A 14,621-nucleotide genomic window follows, 5' to 3' on the forward strand; every position below is an offset into this window, starting at 1 on the left:
ACTCATCAGGTGAGAAAATAAATTCTATATAGTTATACTGTCCCATTTGACCTTATGTCCCAATCACCCTTAATTCACCTACATTAAATGTCATTTTTAACACACTACAATCAAAACTACAATCAATATTTTACATGTGTTTTAGTCTGTCAGTCAACACATCAAAATAAGTGTACTTTAAAGCACAACAAATGATTATTGAAACATACTGATTTAAAATACCAAGTCTTTGTTTGTTCAGTGGAAATGTACAAGGTAAAGTCATACTGAAATAGCGTGATATACAGTTTTTAAAAGTGTGTAAAAACGTGTGTAAACTCCATCCATTCTTAGATAACTTGTAAACATTATGTTATAAATACAGTTTTTATTGGAAATGGAGCAACTTCACTGGCCTGGCGTGAAAAAAAAAAATCCTAAAACAAAACTATTCATGACGATGATGCTGTTTGTAGTCATGGAAACTCCACACAATAGCTCGACGTGCCTCTCTCTCACATCGGTTGGTGAGCGCGAGCTCTCTCCATCCTCTCCTAAAGCCCTTTACTTTGCGCATGTACAGCCAAACTGAACATTTCAGCGACTCCAAGATGGCGTTAACACCACTGGCTTGCGTTCTGCTTCTCCTTTCCATGCAATGTGAGTACACATCACCACACTTTTATACTTTCTTTGTAAAAGAAGCAAAAGTGATACAAACTGTGGTGAATCATTTATCGAAGTTCTTGAAATGTGTTTCAACGAGCGTCCTGTTTCACAAAAGTGCTTGTCTCTTTAAGCCAACTAAACTATTGAGCTAACCGTTAGCTCTTTTATGTGAGCTGATGTGGATGTTGAATCCAAACTGAGATAAAAGTAACATTTTGGGGGTTTCGCGACACGAGCTTTAGATTTTAGTTGTCTCGCGCTGGAATGTTTCTCATCGTGGGCTGGAGACTCGCATCCCGCTCTTCGTGTTTGTCCAACTAACCATAAATAAATCCGAATTTATTATTCCCTTGTTCTACAGGTTAAATTTGTTGTTTACGGGAAAAATAGATATGTTTTTGTTTTTAACTCAGACTTTATTATCCCATAAAAAGTAGTTTTGTGAGTGTTTGCTCATTCGGCTCAGTTCTTTGTTCACGCTTTAAAAGTTTTTGAAATGACACAAGCAAACAGACCTGAACTGAGTGGTTAGTGTTGTTGATTGTCATGTTGCTTTTCCAAAACGGTCGCGTGTTTGTTAGTTTTTGGGTTTGTTTTAACGATTAGAAACTATTTCTGTGGAAACGGGGCATGTTTATTGTGAGATAACGGTTTTCTAAGTGGTCACGAGAGGGGATCTGGCAGCGCGCGATGCGGGCGCCAGACATTAGCACAGGCTGTGATTTCAGCAATCGCAGCATATTGCCTTAAATTTTCACAGTACTTAAGTCTTATGTTTTGGGTTCAGGGAAATAATTAAAAAGATGGCATGTTTTTTCCTGGATCGTTTGAACAGTCGGTTGTAATTTAATTAAGCTATTGGTCTAGACTAAAGTATTTAATTAAATTATTCTGTCAGAAGATGAAGTTTTTTGTTTTTTTTTTACTGTAAAATGGAAATAGGCTAATCAGTAGCTTCGCTGATATAGATAATATAATATAAGTCGTTTTGAGCTATAAACTCTTTAAATTATTCAGGTTATATGTACTTTTTACTTTCTATTTATCTCTATTGCTTTTGTTTGATTAAAAATGAACATTTGATGACCCTTTTAAAGGTTAACTGTAATTGTAGTTGTAGGGAGTCACGTAGGCTCTTGTAGAAACTGCCCATCTCCTGTGATTATTCAAGTGTGCTGATTGGCTTAATTACAGACTACAGCACTAAATACTGCTGGGTAATCTGTGTTCTGTTGTACATACTGTAAAATGTACCATTTTTCTCTTTCTCGAGTTAACTTTTTTCATTTATTAAAATAAATGAATTCATTTTGTTTTGTTTGCTTATTTTAAAAAGGAAAACTGCGTTTAAAATTTAAAATTTGTTTGCAAATAGATTTTGCAAATTCAGTCACTTAAATATATACATATTCAACTGACTATAAATTAAAAAGTTAACACTGGCCATGTTACATATATTACTTGTAAGCATTTACTTAGCCTGTGTAAATACATTGCAGCATATAATGTGAAATGTGATTTTAAGCAAAAAATGTATGAGTTTTCTAGAGTGTAATGAAATTTCTATTAAAAGTAAAATTACAATATAAGATGAAAATGTACACCAAAAGCAGTTTCTCTATGGTTTGTTATACCTTATGTTTAAAAAAAGCCATAGGGTGTATTTGAACAGTGGAAACTCTCTCTGGTGTCTTTTGCCAGCACTTTTGGTGCCAAGTTATGCTTTACTGGATAGGATAAAATAGATTTAGGAATAGTACAAAGGTTGAGATCACACCCCATATTTTAGATGAATACTTGGACGAGTGGCAGCCTTCCATTTTAGTCCACACCGAATGCTTCGGACTTCAAAGAAATGTGGTGTCGTGGAACAATATTCTGAGATAATGTTCACCATTAGGTTGCCTATAATGCTGATAATTGTCTGTGTTGAGATTAATATTTCAGATGTGATTAAATGCAACTTAAATAGTGAAAAACAGTGAAAGTGATAGCTTGTCCCTAGAAGGCTGAGTGTGCTTTCTCTTCCACCCGCTGCTTCCCAGCAAATGGCTTTCTGGGGGTTCATGAAAAGCATGCTGGACCTTCTGGGCATGTCCATCAGTTACAGGCTGACATTTTTGATGTGTTCAGTAAGCGACAGAGAGAAATATGCACGGAAAAGATAGCCGTTCTCTGTGTGCTTTACCCAGGGCTGTTGCGGACAAAGACACGTTGCCCTTCTACACGTGCTTGGGTTCGTTTTAGCTGGAAGGTTCCACATGAGGAAAGTATGTTGTATAGAGTATCTTCCTAAAGGCAGTTTATCGTCACTGTATAGTGATGGGAAAAATTACATACGGGAGGTCCCAGCGTATGGGTACCACGACAGGCAGGCTGCGTGATGAAACATGCTGAGTCTTTGAGCAACAGGAGAGCGGCACATGTTCGGTCGGCCAGCCGGAGTAACCCGGAGTAACGTGAAGAAACAGCTGAGCGGCTGTGGGTGCGAGTGAATGGAGGACCCCCCTGACACGGAGCTGAAATATGTCCCACTCAGCCCCCCACATATACTCAGCATTGAGAACAAATGTGGAATGCTCACCCACAAACAGCCTCGAGAATTCATTCACTTTACATCGGGGAAGCAGAGGTGAAGATGTATAAAAGTTTCAATTGAGTTAGAAACATTTAGCATTTTTTTAAACATTAAAAACAGAGCCATTTAAGTACAAGTGTTAGAAGGAAATCTGAGATTTTCTCTTGCAAATGGAAATCCCTCTGAAGTCTCTGAAAGAAACATGAAAGGTGTTTTTTCCCATGCTTATCCTGCTTTTATTAATTTGTATTTTTTGGTAAGCAGTGACAGATGTGGAAGGGAAAGCCTAGAACTAACAGATTCGCAGTTCAGGAATGGCAAGCATGTGCATTCCCTAAATGTCAATAAGACTTCCATGTGTAAGATGGGCATTGATCAAAATAGTTCCTGACTGCAGAGCTGGATATCCTGGAGCCCATGCAAAGGAGCAGGATTAGGAGAGACCCGACTTTTATTTTTATTTCATGTCGTTCCAAACCGGAATGACTTTCTTTACCTTGAAGAATGTTTTTGTTTATACAATGAAAGACAATGGGGTTTAAAACATTGTCATTGCATGGACAACCCATAAAAAAAACACTGAAACAATTTCCAAATGTTCTTTTTTATAGAAGAAAGTACTTTTTGAGTGAATTATTCACTAATATTTTTTAACAATGTTCATGTTATTATCATAATAGATAATTATTTATATCACCATTTAACAACTTCCTTACTCAAGATACAGTTCTTCCTTGTTTATTCCAAGTTTGGGTGATAATCTTTGACCATTTAGATGATTTCCTGTCACTGATCTCTATCTTGTCACATGCTTTTGAAGGAAATGATCATGCCTGTGCAAATTTCTTCCTCAACTTTGGCTGTGTTCACACTGTCGGTCCAAATCTGATTATGTGTATCCGATTGGAATCTGATCTAAAATGATTGACTTTTTGGACTGAAACGGATTTCCATAAATGCGGTTTGAATAGGATTTCAAACTACATATGAATATAGCTTGAAACAGATTTGTAAAAATCGCATTTCATGTGATATTTTGTCGTTCACACTTGCTTAATCTGATCAGATTTAAATCAGATATGCACAAAAATCAGATTTGGACTGACAGTCTGAACATAGCCTTTGTCTTTGCCAGCTGCTTATTAGAGTAGGTGAATATCTTTGGAGTGAATCAGTTGGAGACTGTCTGCTTCATACAATAATTACTTATTAGCCAATATTAGAGACTGCGATAATGAGTGTTTCTTTCCTGTTCAGTTTTCATTTCATTTTCAAATAGAATAGTTTGAATTAAAACTGAACCTTGATTTATAATGCAATCACAAAGGTAATTATTATTGCTAAAAATAGAAATGCAACAAGTCACCTGACAGCCATTGGAATCAAATGCTGCTCTCTCTGTGGAAACAAGCCATGCCAGTGTGTCCTGTTTATAAGCTCAGAAATACATACAACAGTAATAGTTTGAACAGAACTAACATGATAATAACTGAAATTATAATTAGCACATTTTAAGGCTTTTTTTTTTTTTTACACTGCGCTTAACCCCGGGTTTTCGTCGTTCTAAACACCGCTATTAACCTTGGGCAAAGGAACGTTCACACTTGTAATTTATACTGCCTTCGCGTGCTCTCGGAATTATCGAAAATACGAGTTTCCAAGGTAAAAATTGCACAAGAACGCCCTCTCATTTCAAAACTTGAATGCAGTGAGCTCGTAATCACAACTTTAGAAGTGGAAATTATCAAATTTCCGATAGCACGTGAGGGCAGCATTAGAAACGGGGTTAGCACCGCTTTTTACCTGGGGTTATGAAACCCTGCCCCGGAGTGTTTGCGGTTACCCCGCATTGCGGTGCCAAACTTGTACAGTGTGAAACGATGTGATGTTAGAATGTTACAACTAGATGCTTAGCAATGGATAACCAATTGTGTACTCATATTCACGTGCTGTAGACAGTCACACGAAACACTGCGCATTGTATACTATAAACAGTAAATTCAGCATTTGAGAGGAAAAATGTCAAGTGCTGACAGAAAACGCAACAATTTGAGTGAAGAAGAGACCGTTTTATTCTTAACTTTATAGTCCGAAATGTCCTTTCAGTATAAACTCGATTTTACAGTCGTTAATACGAGGATGCACAATGCTAGAGCTAGCCTATGTAAACAAGTCGCATGCTGCTTTTATCCAATCAATGACACTGACTCTGCAAATATGCAAATAAGAACATTAACCCAGGGTTTAGGAATGTACAATGTGAAACATCAGTTTATGAATACCCAGGATTAATTGTTAACCCCGGATAAATTATGAGCAGTGTGAAACAAGCAAGATAACCCAGGATTCCATTTACCCAGGGTTTAGAATGACCCAGGGTCAGGTTTAACTATTTCTAACCCAGATTTAACTATTTCAAGTGCGAAAAGCCCTTTTCTGTCAATTTTACATATTAGTCACATACAGACTATAAGGTGCTGTTCACAAAGAATGTATTTCTGCATTCCTCTGATCTGCTTTTTCCATTGTTTTTCTGTGTAAATATGCTGCCAGACAGATGTCTTTGACCACTGTAATCACGTCTTTTGCTATGTCTGTCGCACAATACAATGTTTTAAAAACGCAGAGCTCAAAATAAAAAAGAAGTTCAACTTTTAAAAAAAGTTTTAAAACCTCTAGACGTCTCTTTTTCATTTCATTGGCCTGCATCTTACAGTTTTAGAAGTCCTCTAATGATGTGTAGGGACAGTAAACGTATGGATATGACACTTTCATCTAATTTAAACAAAGAAATAACAGTGGCATCTTCACTGAGTTGAAACATCTGCCATTTGCACACCTAGTGTTTGATGTTCCCTATCACAAGTACAAATGTTGACAGATAGAACTCCCATGATTCACCTTGGTGATGATGATTTGAATCCCTCACAGCAGATATCAAGTTCTAAAGCGACTGCTATGAAGAGCAGATGACTCTAGTGTGGTGATAAAAAAAGACCCGCAAATATATTTCTTGACTCTTCCAGCAGAGGTTTTGAGGGAATAAGATGATGAGCATGACAGATTTTCACATTTCCAAATACTGAGGTTTTTCACACAAGCAGAAGCTCATTTTTGAGGTTAGTGTGATGATGTGTGGCTGTACAGTTTCAGATACATGATACGAAGCTCCATCAACAAACAGCTCTTCCTCTTGGATTTATTATCTCTACATTGAATTACACTTTGTCATTTTTATGACTTAAGTCAGACCCCCAAACAGTCAATCATAGAGACAATTTATCACCTGCTCGACGGCCCACTTTTTCGCATGGCTATTCACCAGAAATGAGAAAATGTATTACCCTAGCCTATTTCATATCAATTTTTAACAATATCCATTTGTAGTGCCTTTAAGCCTATATATTTTAAAGAGCAATAGCTGCAAAATACCTCGCTTAAAATAGTGCCTTCAGTGCCTCTGAGCTTTATCGTATGTGCTGTTGCCTATCAAAGCATGATTAGCAGTTGATAAGTGAAGGCAACAGAAATGGAGCAACCTTAATGAGAATCTTATTTGGAGTGTGACTCCTCTCTGGGTTAAAATCCACCATTAGCACCAGATTTGTTGTGTGAGTTTAGTCGACTGGTCAGATTGCACTGACAGATTGCGGCCAGACCATCTGGCGGGCCGGCGTTAAGGCCACCTCATAACGCTTCTCGCACTTACTTGCTAAGTTTACAGGAAAGAGTTTGAAAATAAAACCAGGCAGGCAACCCTTAAAGCCAAGCTTGACCCTCTTATTATAACCATAGATGTATTAGATCTATTTCAAGATGCCATCTGATTCACAAAACACTATTAAGTCTGAGCTTCTTTATTTTTAGATTAATATAGAACTTAAAAGTCTTCATTTGAGTCAGATTACCATCATTGTAGTGGTTCCCCAATAGACATTACACAGAGCAGTTGGGCAAAATCAGAGGGGGGAAAAGCATAAAAAAAGCAAGTTACCTGAAATACTCTTAAATATGCCTGTTATTTGAAAGGATGTTTGGTTCCTCCAGTGGCCTCAAAACTTAAGTGAACTTTGTAATAGTATGCGCTGAGTATAGCTGCTGTAGGCTCGAGAGCGTGTCCTGAACAAATAAGAGCCTGGGATATTTGTCATTATGCCAGACATTGATCAAGATCCTCCTGCCCGGTGGCCCTGAGGTTTGTATATAAGCCAATGTATGTAGTATATTTAATAGGCAAATAGGTTTGTTTTAACTGGTTGTTTTATAAGGCTGTTAAGCAGTAAGCATTTTGCTGACAATAATGCAGTTCAGTCATGGCATCAATTTGTAGGCCAGTGCAGAAGGCTTAGGAATTTCAAAGTATTTAGTGTAGTGGTTTCCAATTTATGAGTAAATTGAAGGCTTTTTTTTACCCATATAGTGAATGTCAGTGGGGTCCAATTGACTGTTGTTTTGTACCCCATTGACTTTCATTAAATGGGGAAAAACGGTTGAAACATTCTTCAAAATATCTTAGTGTTGAGTGATATTTAATGGAAAACTACATTGCTATTTATTTTTGTCTATGGTTCTATAGCCTATCATGGCAAAAAGCTAATCAGTTCTTTTCTAAATTGTGACGGTTATACGCAGCAGTTTGTTAGGGGTGTCCCAAGGCGAACACGTTATCTCAGAGATTTGCCCCATGCAGACAATACAGGCAATGTGTTTACATCACGGCTGCATATCAGCGTTTTCCAGGATGACCTTAAAAGGAGTCGCTAAGACAGGGCGCATGAGACGCTTCCTGCAGGAAACTAATCAGTCAGTAGCCTTTAAGAAGATTTGAAGAGACTTAAGACATCCTAATAATGTGCAGAGATACGGAAACAATGCCAGAACGCTGGATGTAATTAAAAGATCTTACTGTAACTAACCGAAGTGGAAAAGATGCCACTGTTATTGATGTTTTCAGGAACACCACAGCAAAACGGAGTGCATGAAGAGGGAATGTAAAGTTGAAGCTTTTTATAATTTTGATTTGATGTAAAATAGAGGTGTATGATTCTGGATAAATTGAGATTCACGTTTTTGTTGTTGTTTAAAAAGAGGTCATGATTCTCTAGGCAACTAAACAAAATAACATTTAAATTACTAGAGGTTCTGACAAAATGTTAATTGGTGCAGTCTATTTAAAAAAAATGTAATTTTTAATGATTCAATGACTTGTTTCATTACTGGATGTATCAGGATTTTTGAATGAATCTCTTGAATTAATGATTCATTGACAAATACCTTTTTAACAGTCACTTGCCACTAACTACTGGTGTAACGATTTGTGTGATTTATTTGAAGCATCAAGTTACTTTTGGTTTATTTTATTTTGATCGCTACCGTAGACATTAGTGTTTATATTCAAACTATAAACTATTATCCCAGTATTTCTGTAACACAGAAATAATGATACTGTGTGGTGAAAAAGACTGTTTGTCTTTGGATGTTTTACATAACTTTTACCTTTTATAGGCTATTAAAATATTTAAAATAGTTTCATGTTCCAGTATATATCAAAATAGCGGTGCTCAGGCAAGATCCCTTTGGCTCTGGATCATAATTTTGTTTGTACATCGATGTAGTATTCGATATACACTTAAAAGTGTGGTGTGTATTTGCTAGCATTATTGCACTACATTAACAGTCTCTATCTGTTGTACTTGTTCTGTTCATTGTTAAAGCTTGAGAGTGTTCATGGCCTGGGGGATGTTCTCAAAAACAGTAATGATTGGCTGCAGCAATTTTTTCCTAATGCCCTATGATAATTTCTGTCTTTTAAAAGTATTGAATTAGATTGTCATTTGCATAAATTGCCTCTTTAGAGGACAGAACATTTCTAATGTACAATATACTGATGTTTGTTTCAACAATTTCCCTTTGAACTCAAGGGACATTTAGCATTTTCTCCTTTTCTATCATTTGTTTTGTATTTTCTCCTTTTGTTTACCACAACCTTTTTTCTTTTCTCTAAATGATTTTAACAAGTTGATGTAGTACAATATTTAAAAAAAAAAAAGATAACATACTATAATTTACTGTTTTTTACTATTTGTTTATTTATTTAATTATCTATCATGATCCAGTGCAATAATTGTGGATTAGTCAAGTTTATTGTTTAAATTCTCAGCACTGTGCTCAAAGAGCCACCATTTTCTGAGGACGTGTTGTGTGGTGCCTTAAATTACAGCTTCCCTTTGTTGTTCTGTGTATTGAGGAACAAAGAGAACACTGATGTGTAGGTTCTTGAAATATTAAAAACATAAAACAGTAGAGAAAGAAAGGAGACAAATAATTTATGGCAAAAATAAGGCCCAAGAAGGCACACAAATAATGCCTTTTATCTTGGTCCCTTGAAAGTACGGGGCCCATATAGCCATAGCACTCCTGAGAAGTAAAAGTTTTCCCCAAAGTTGAGGGAACACTCTTTTTCTTCCTATTCTCCACTGCACAATCACAATGATCTTATGGTTCTGTGCACATTCATGGAATTTTCACTTGGAATCTCCATTTTTTTGAGTGGATGAAACTGCTACAGACATACAGTGAAATAAATTCTCTGCTACAGAGTCATTCATGCAGAAGTGGGCAACCATGCAGCTTTATTTCTTATCAGCACCACTCAAGATCACTCCTCATATGTCTGTGGGCAACATCCTATGGTTGGGAGAAAATATTTGCTTTAGTCGAAGACCATCAGTGTGATGGAAACTCCAAATCTGAGGTAGAAAATGTAGGGTAACTTGCTCTCATATCAGTTTCCTCTTAATGCTAGATGTTTGAGCTGGCCACATTTCTGGAGAATGCAGTGCAGTTGTCTATCATAAGTAGTCATTGCATATGTTACACTTATCATGGGTGGGGTTAATTACATATATCCAATTTGAGATTCCAAAATGACGGCAATACGGTTGACAGAGTGAGAGATATTTTCAGCAGTTGAGGAAATACTATTCCCCTCGTAAAACTACCCTCATTAGTGAGTTTACATTGTATTCTCTCTGGGCAGCAAAGGCTTAATGCAGATAAGCATCATGCAGTCAGTCAGGACATTAAGAATTGGCAGGCACGCACATCTGGATCAACCGATGCAAAATGTATGCTGCATGTATAAATCCTAACAGTGGAGGTGCAGTTGTGTTTGTGTAGTTTTCTCTGATCCAGATTCGTGGATTAGCTTGAATGCACCAGCATTTGCTGGTGATAATTGTGAAATCTTGATAAGAACAGTTGAATTCTTCACTTTTTTTAGCTGAATCTGAAGTTTGCACTTCAAATCAAATGTGATGAGATAAAAACAACATGCTCCATGAAACACGTCTTTCTTGTGGGCTCCACGCTATAACACCAGCAAGGCTGGTGTATAGGGGTGTGACGAGACATGAGATTGGGTTCACGAGAATGAGACAAGGAAAAACTTTTGCACAGTATTTTTAAGAAATCCTCAATGACAAAATTCATGACTGGAAAAATAGTATGCAGGTGCATTTTGAAAGGTTTAACTAATCATCTTCTAATGAATGTCATTTCAGTTCTACTTTCTGAGTATGAATTATCATATGCACTGAAAGACAACAATATACAAGCACTGTAAAGGGTTTTGCCACAAACTCAACTGACTGGCTTCTCTCCTGTATCATTTCACATGAGTCTCTTCAGACCTTACTGTGCATGAATTATGAGCTTCCAGAACTTCTGAATGAAGTGGCTGTGTGTGACCTCCTAATTGAACTCCTTTCCACAAATTGAACTTAGAAATAAAAACAGTATAAATAACAAAAATAAATAACAGTTTGTTCTTAGTCTTGTTAAGTGTAAACTAGGGGTGGGAATCTTTAGTCACCTCACGATCCGATTCCGATTCTGGGAGTCACGTTCCGATTCCAAAACGATTCTTGATCCACTTTTTTTCTTATTAATTGATTAGTTTCGTAACCTTATTTATTTTATTTTTTTAATACATAGTCTATGTAATTATAAGTACTTTTTAAATAATTACAAGTTTAAAAAAATAAAAAAATTGTATGTTAAGATTTTTAAATATTTTTATAAACAGCTTCAAAACATAAAAGCAAGTAGCCTAATAAATAATAATAAAGAGGAACAACGAAACATTACAAGCAATAAACAAAGAGTGCTTTCAGTATTTAAGAGTATCTGAACGTTTTCCAAAAACATTCAATAGCTATGAGGGATTTTTCTCTTTCTCAGCTTTACGGTTGTTTGATTATTACTGATGTCATCATAGACAGCTGAAGAATAAGCTGTATTCACAATAATGCACAGATCTCTTTTGAAATGTAAGATGTTTTTGTCCTGTCTGTTTAACCCTTTAAGACATCTAACTGACTGTGTTTACATTAATTTCGCGTCATAAAAGCATTTTGAGATGCAAGTAGGCTACATTTAAACACTTAAACGGAGTCGCACACAGCCACTTGCGCATGCGCCCTTCACAAAGCCGCACGTGGAAATTAAAAGCAGCCTTCTGTCAGTGAGTTTCATATTTATAAAATATAAGCCCACAGCACTCGAAACAACATAAATGATGCCCTTGTAGAGCATTTGTAAGGAAAATAGGCCTACCGGCAGGCGAGAACACAAGTTGCAAGCACGTTTCTCTCACAGCGCATATCCTGCGCAATGATGAACCACGCAAATGTCCGCGCAATGGGCATAATTTGCTCTAGCTTTTCCGAACTGTATGAAGGATTATTTTATAGAAGGTTAGAGTGGTGTGTGTATGAGAGGAAATGGAAACAAGCAGAATACGGTTGTTTCTGACTGCGTGCCCACTGGCGCGGAGCGAGCGTATTCAGTTCATTCCTATGGAAGTTGAGCATATTCAGGCTCGCGAGAGTGAAGCTCAACTTCCATAGGAATTAATTGAAAACGCTCGCTCTGTTACGCGCCGGTTGACACGCACCGTAAGCACACGCAGCGTCATCTCAAAACTGCGGTTAAAAATAAGCTCAGAATCGATTCTGAGAATTTCAGAATCCAGAATCGTTAAAGAGAGAATATTGATGCATCGATTTTTTTTTTTTTTTTTTTTTTTTTTTTTTTTTTCCTCCCACCCCTAGTGTAAACAATATGTGCAACCATAATCAAAGTATTCTCTCAATATTCAAAGTGCAAACAGAGACCAGAGCTAAGAAGTGGTTACAATTACACAGCCCAGCCTAAGGTTTGATAGTGGGATACGGGGTATTGTATGTAGCCTAATTTGTGCGCATAAGGGAGCTCGCATTTTACTTACACTTTTGAATTTGTGATCGTACGTACTCTTCGAGTAGGGAGCGGCGGCGCTGAGCATGCATTCTATAAGATAAAACACTAATCAAACACTTAGGCCCCGTCTACACTAGTGCATTTTCGTTTTAAAATGAAACGCACTGGTGTAAACGGGGCCTTAGGCTCTGTTGCGCAACAAATCCTCCGCCATGGTCTTGTCAGTCATCTCGCCTTACTCTCATTGCATGATCAGTGAACTGTGATTCCTGCTGCATTGTGTGCGACTATGCAGCTCATGCTGGATGAGCAGAGCAGACGTTTACAATAGTTACAATAGAATTAAATGGTTTTTATTTCTATAAAAAAAGCAAAATGACAGTGGAGGCAGTGCTGCTGTAGGAACTGTAATGTAATGTAAACATAGTGGTGGCATATTCTATGCTAATTTCACCCTCACGCCCAGTCATGGCGATATCGCGAGACAGTTTTGCACCTCGACGAGAAATCTCGTCACATTTAGCATCGCGAGATCTCACGAGACTACTGGTGTAGTCCGATTCACTATAAACTGGTTCGGTGAATCAAAAACATGCAGCACAACCAGTGTAGTTCAGTTCACACACACGTCTCTTTTGAGCAGGTCATTTTAATGAATCATTAAAAAACTCACAAACTTAGAAGTTTGAATCAGCCTGACGAATCTTTCACTGAATCCGACAGAGTAGTTATTGAATCAACATCAGGTTACCATTACCTCACATTACCATTTTAAATGGACATTGTAACTGAAATATACTTATATGAATTGGAATCGAATCAGGAAATGTGTATCAATGCTCAGCCCTACTTTCCGATAAGTCTCAGGTTGCCTCATAAAAGAATGGAGATTAAACTGGTTTCACTTTAGTTGAATACTTCTGGCTCAAGCTAACACGGTTCTTTCCTTTTTTTTATTGTTATTGTTTTTTTTTAAACCGAGCATGTTAACATCAGATGTATCTGTTATCTCCAACCTTGATCAGTGTGGCTTCCTGGGCCTTGAAGAAGTGCCAAAGCAGTTGAAATGTCACTGTTGGTAAATCATGAAGGATTGTGAGAGCTCTGTCCAAGTTTTAATGTTGCCTCTGTGGCTAACCAAGAGCATTTTATGATTCAAAATATGCTGCGTTTGTTTTTGCAAGTGTTAACGTTTCTGGCAAATCTGCAACTGGGAAAAAGAGCAACAGAATCTGACTGTTGAATATAAGTGCACACCCTCGCTACGCTGCTATAGCCACATGATATCATGTGCTTTCCCGTAGTTGCATCTAGATGTCTGTCTTTCGCATCCTCCCACGGTCCACTGGAATGTCCACATTTGTTTTAGATGACCGGGCAGCGGATGGGCATCGAATGCTCCACATTTTCGCCGAGTGAGCAGGAGCAAAGCATTTCCCAAACAAGAAGGGGATCTTCCTGAGCAGGTGATAAAGTGGTTCCTTTGGGGAGGTCACTGCTTGCGTGGTGCTCAGATGGTGTGCGTCCCGAGCCATGAAACCCCCACTCTCACCCCACCTGTTTCATTGCAACATTCCCTCTCTGGCCACTTAGACGGCGTATGCGAACTATTTGAGTCTGAAGCATGCCTTTGTGAACATTTGTTGTTTCAGCCTAACTCGCTCTTTAAATTCCTCAGACTTTTTTTTTTTAGGTGAAACATAAGTGTATTTTGTAGATTTATGCAAAAATCTCACTGTTTTAATTTGTGGTGGTGTTGACGCTCTGCTGAATCTCTGAGAAGTGATCAGTCAAGCAAATGAAATTAAAGATGTTTATACATAAAGCTTCTCAGTACAGACTGGGAAATTCTTGCTGTTTTATAATGAAATTTATGAATATTTTGATATATATACACTACCAGTCAAAAGTTTGGAAACATTACTATTTTTAATGTTTTCGAACAAAGTCTCTTATGCTCATTAAGGCTGCATTTATTTCATAATAAATACAGAAAAAACAATATTGTGAAATATTATTACAATTTAAAATTATGGTTTTCTATTTTAATATACTTTAAAATATAATTTATTTCTGTGATGTAAAGCTGAATTGTCAGCATCATTACTCCAGTGTCACATGATCCTTCAGAAAT

The 14,621-nt window shown here is 37.2% G+C and overlaps 1 protein-coding gene across 1 annotated transcript in view; it reads left to right on the forward strand.

Moving 5' to 3' along the window:
• The first annotated feature begins 471 nt into the window (after positions 1-471).
• Positions 472-14,621, forward strand: part of jam3b (junctional adhesion molecule 3b) — a 36,806-nt gene continuing 22,656 nt past the window's right edge. Inside the window, exon 1 of the mRNA XM_051878229.1 lies at positions 472-639. Within this exon, the coding sequence (XP_051734189.1) occupies positions 555-639 (85 nt within the window). The 5' untranslated portion in view covers positions 472-554. The remainder of the gene's footprint in view (positions 640-14,621) is intronic.

This window comes from Ctenopharyngodon idella, chromosome 21, assembly GCF_019924925.1.
Source record: "Ctenopharyngodon idella isolate HZGC_01 chromosome 21, HZGC01, whole genome shotgun sequence".
NCBI lineage: Eukaryota > Metazoa > Chordata > Actinopteri > Cypriniformes > Xenocyprididae > Ctenopharyngodon > Ctenopharyngodon idella.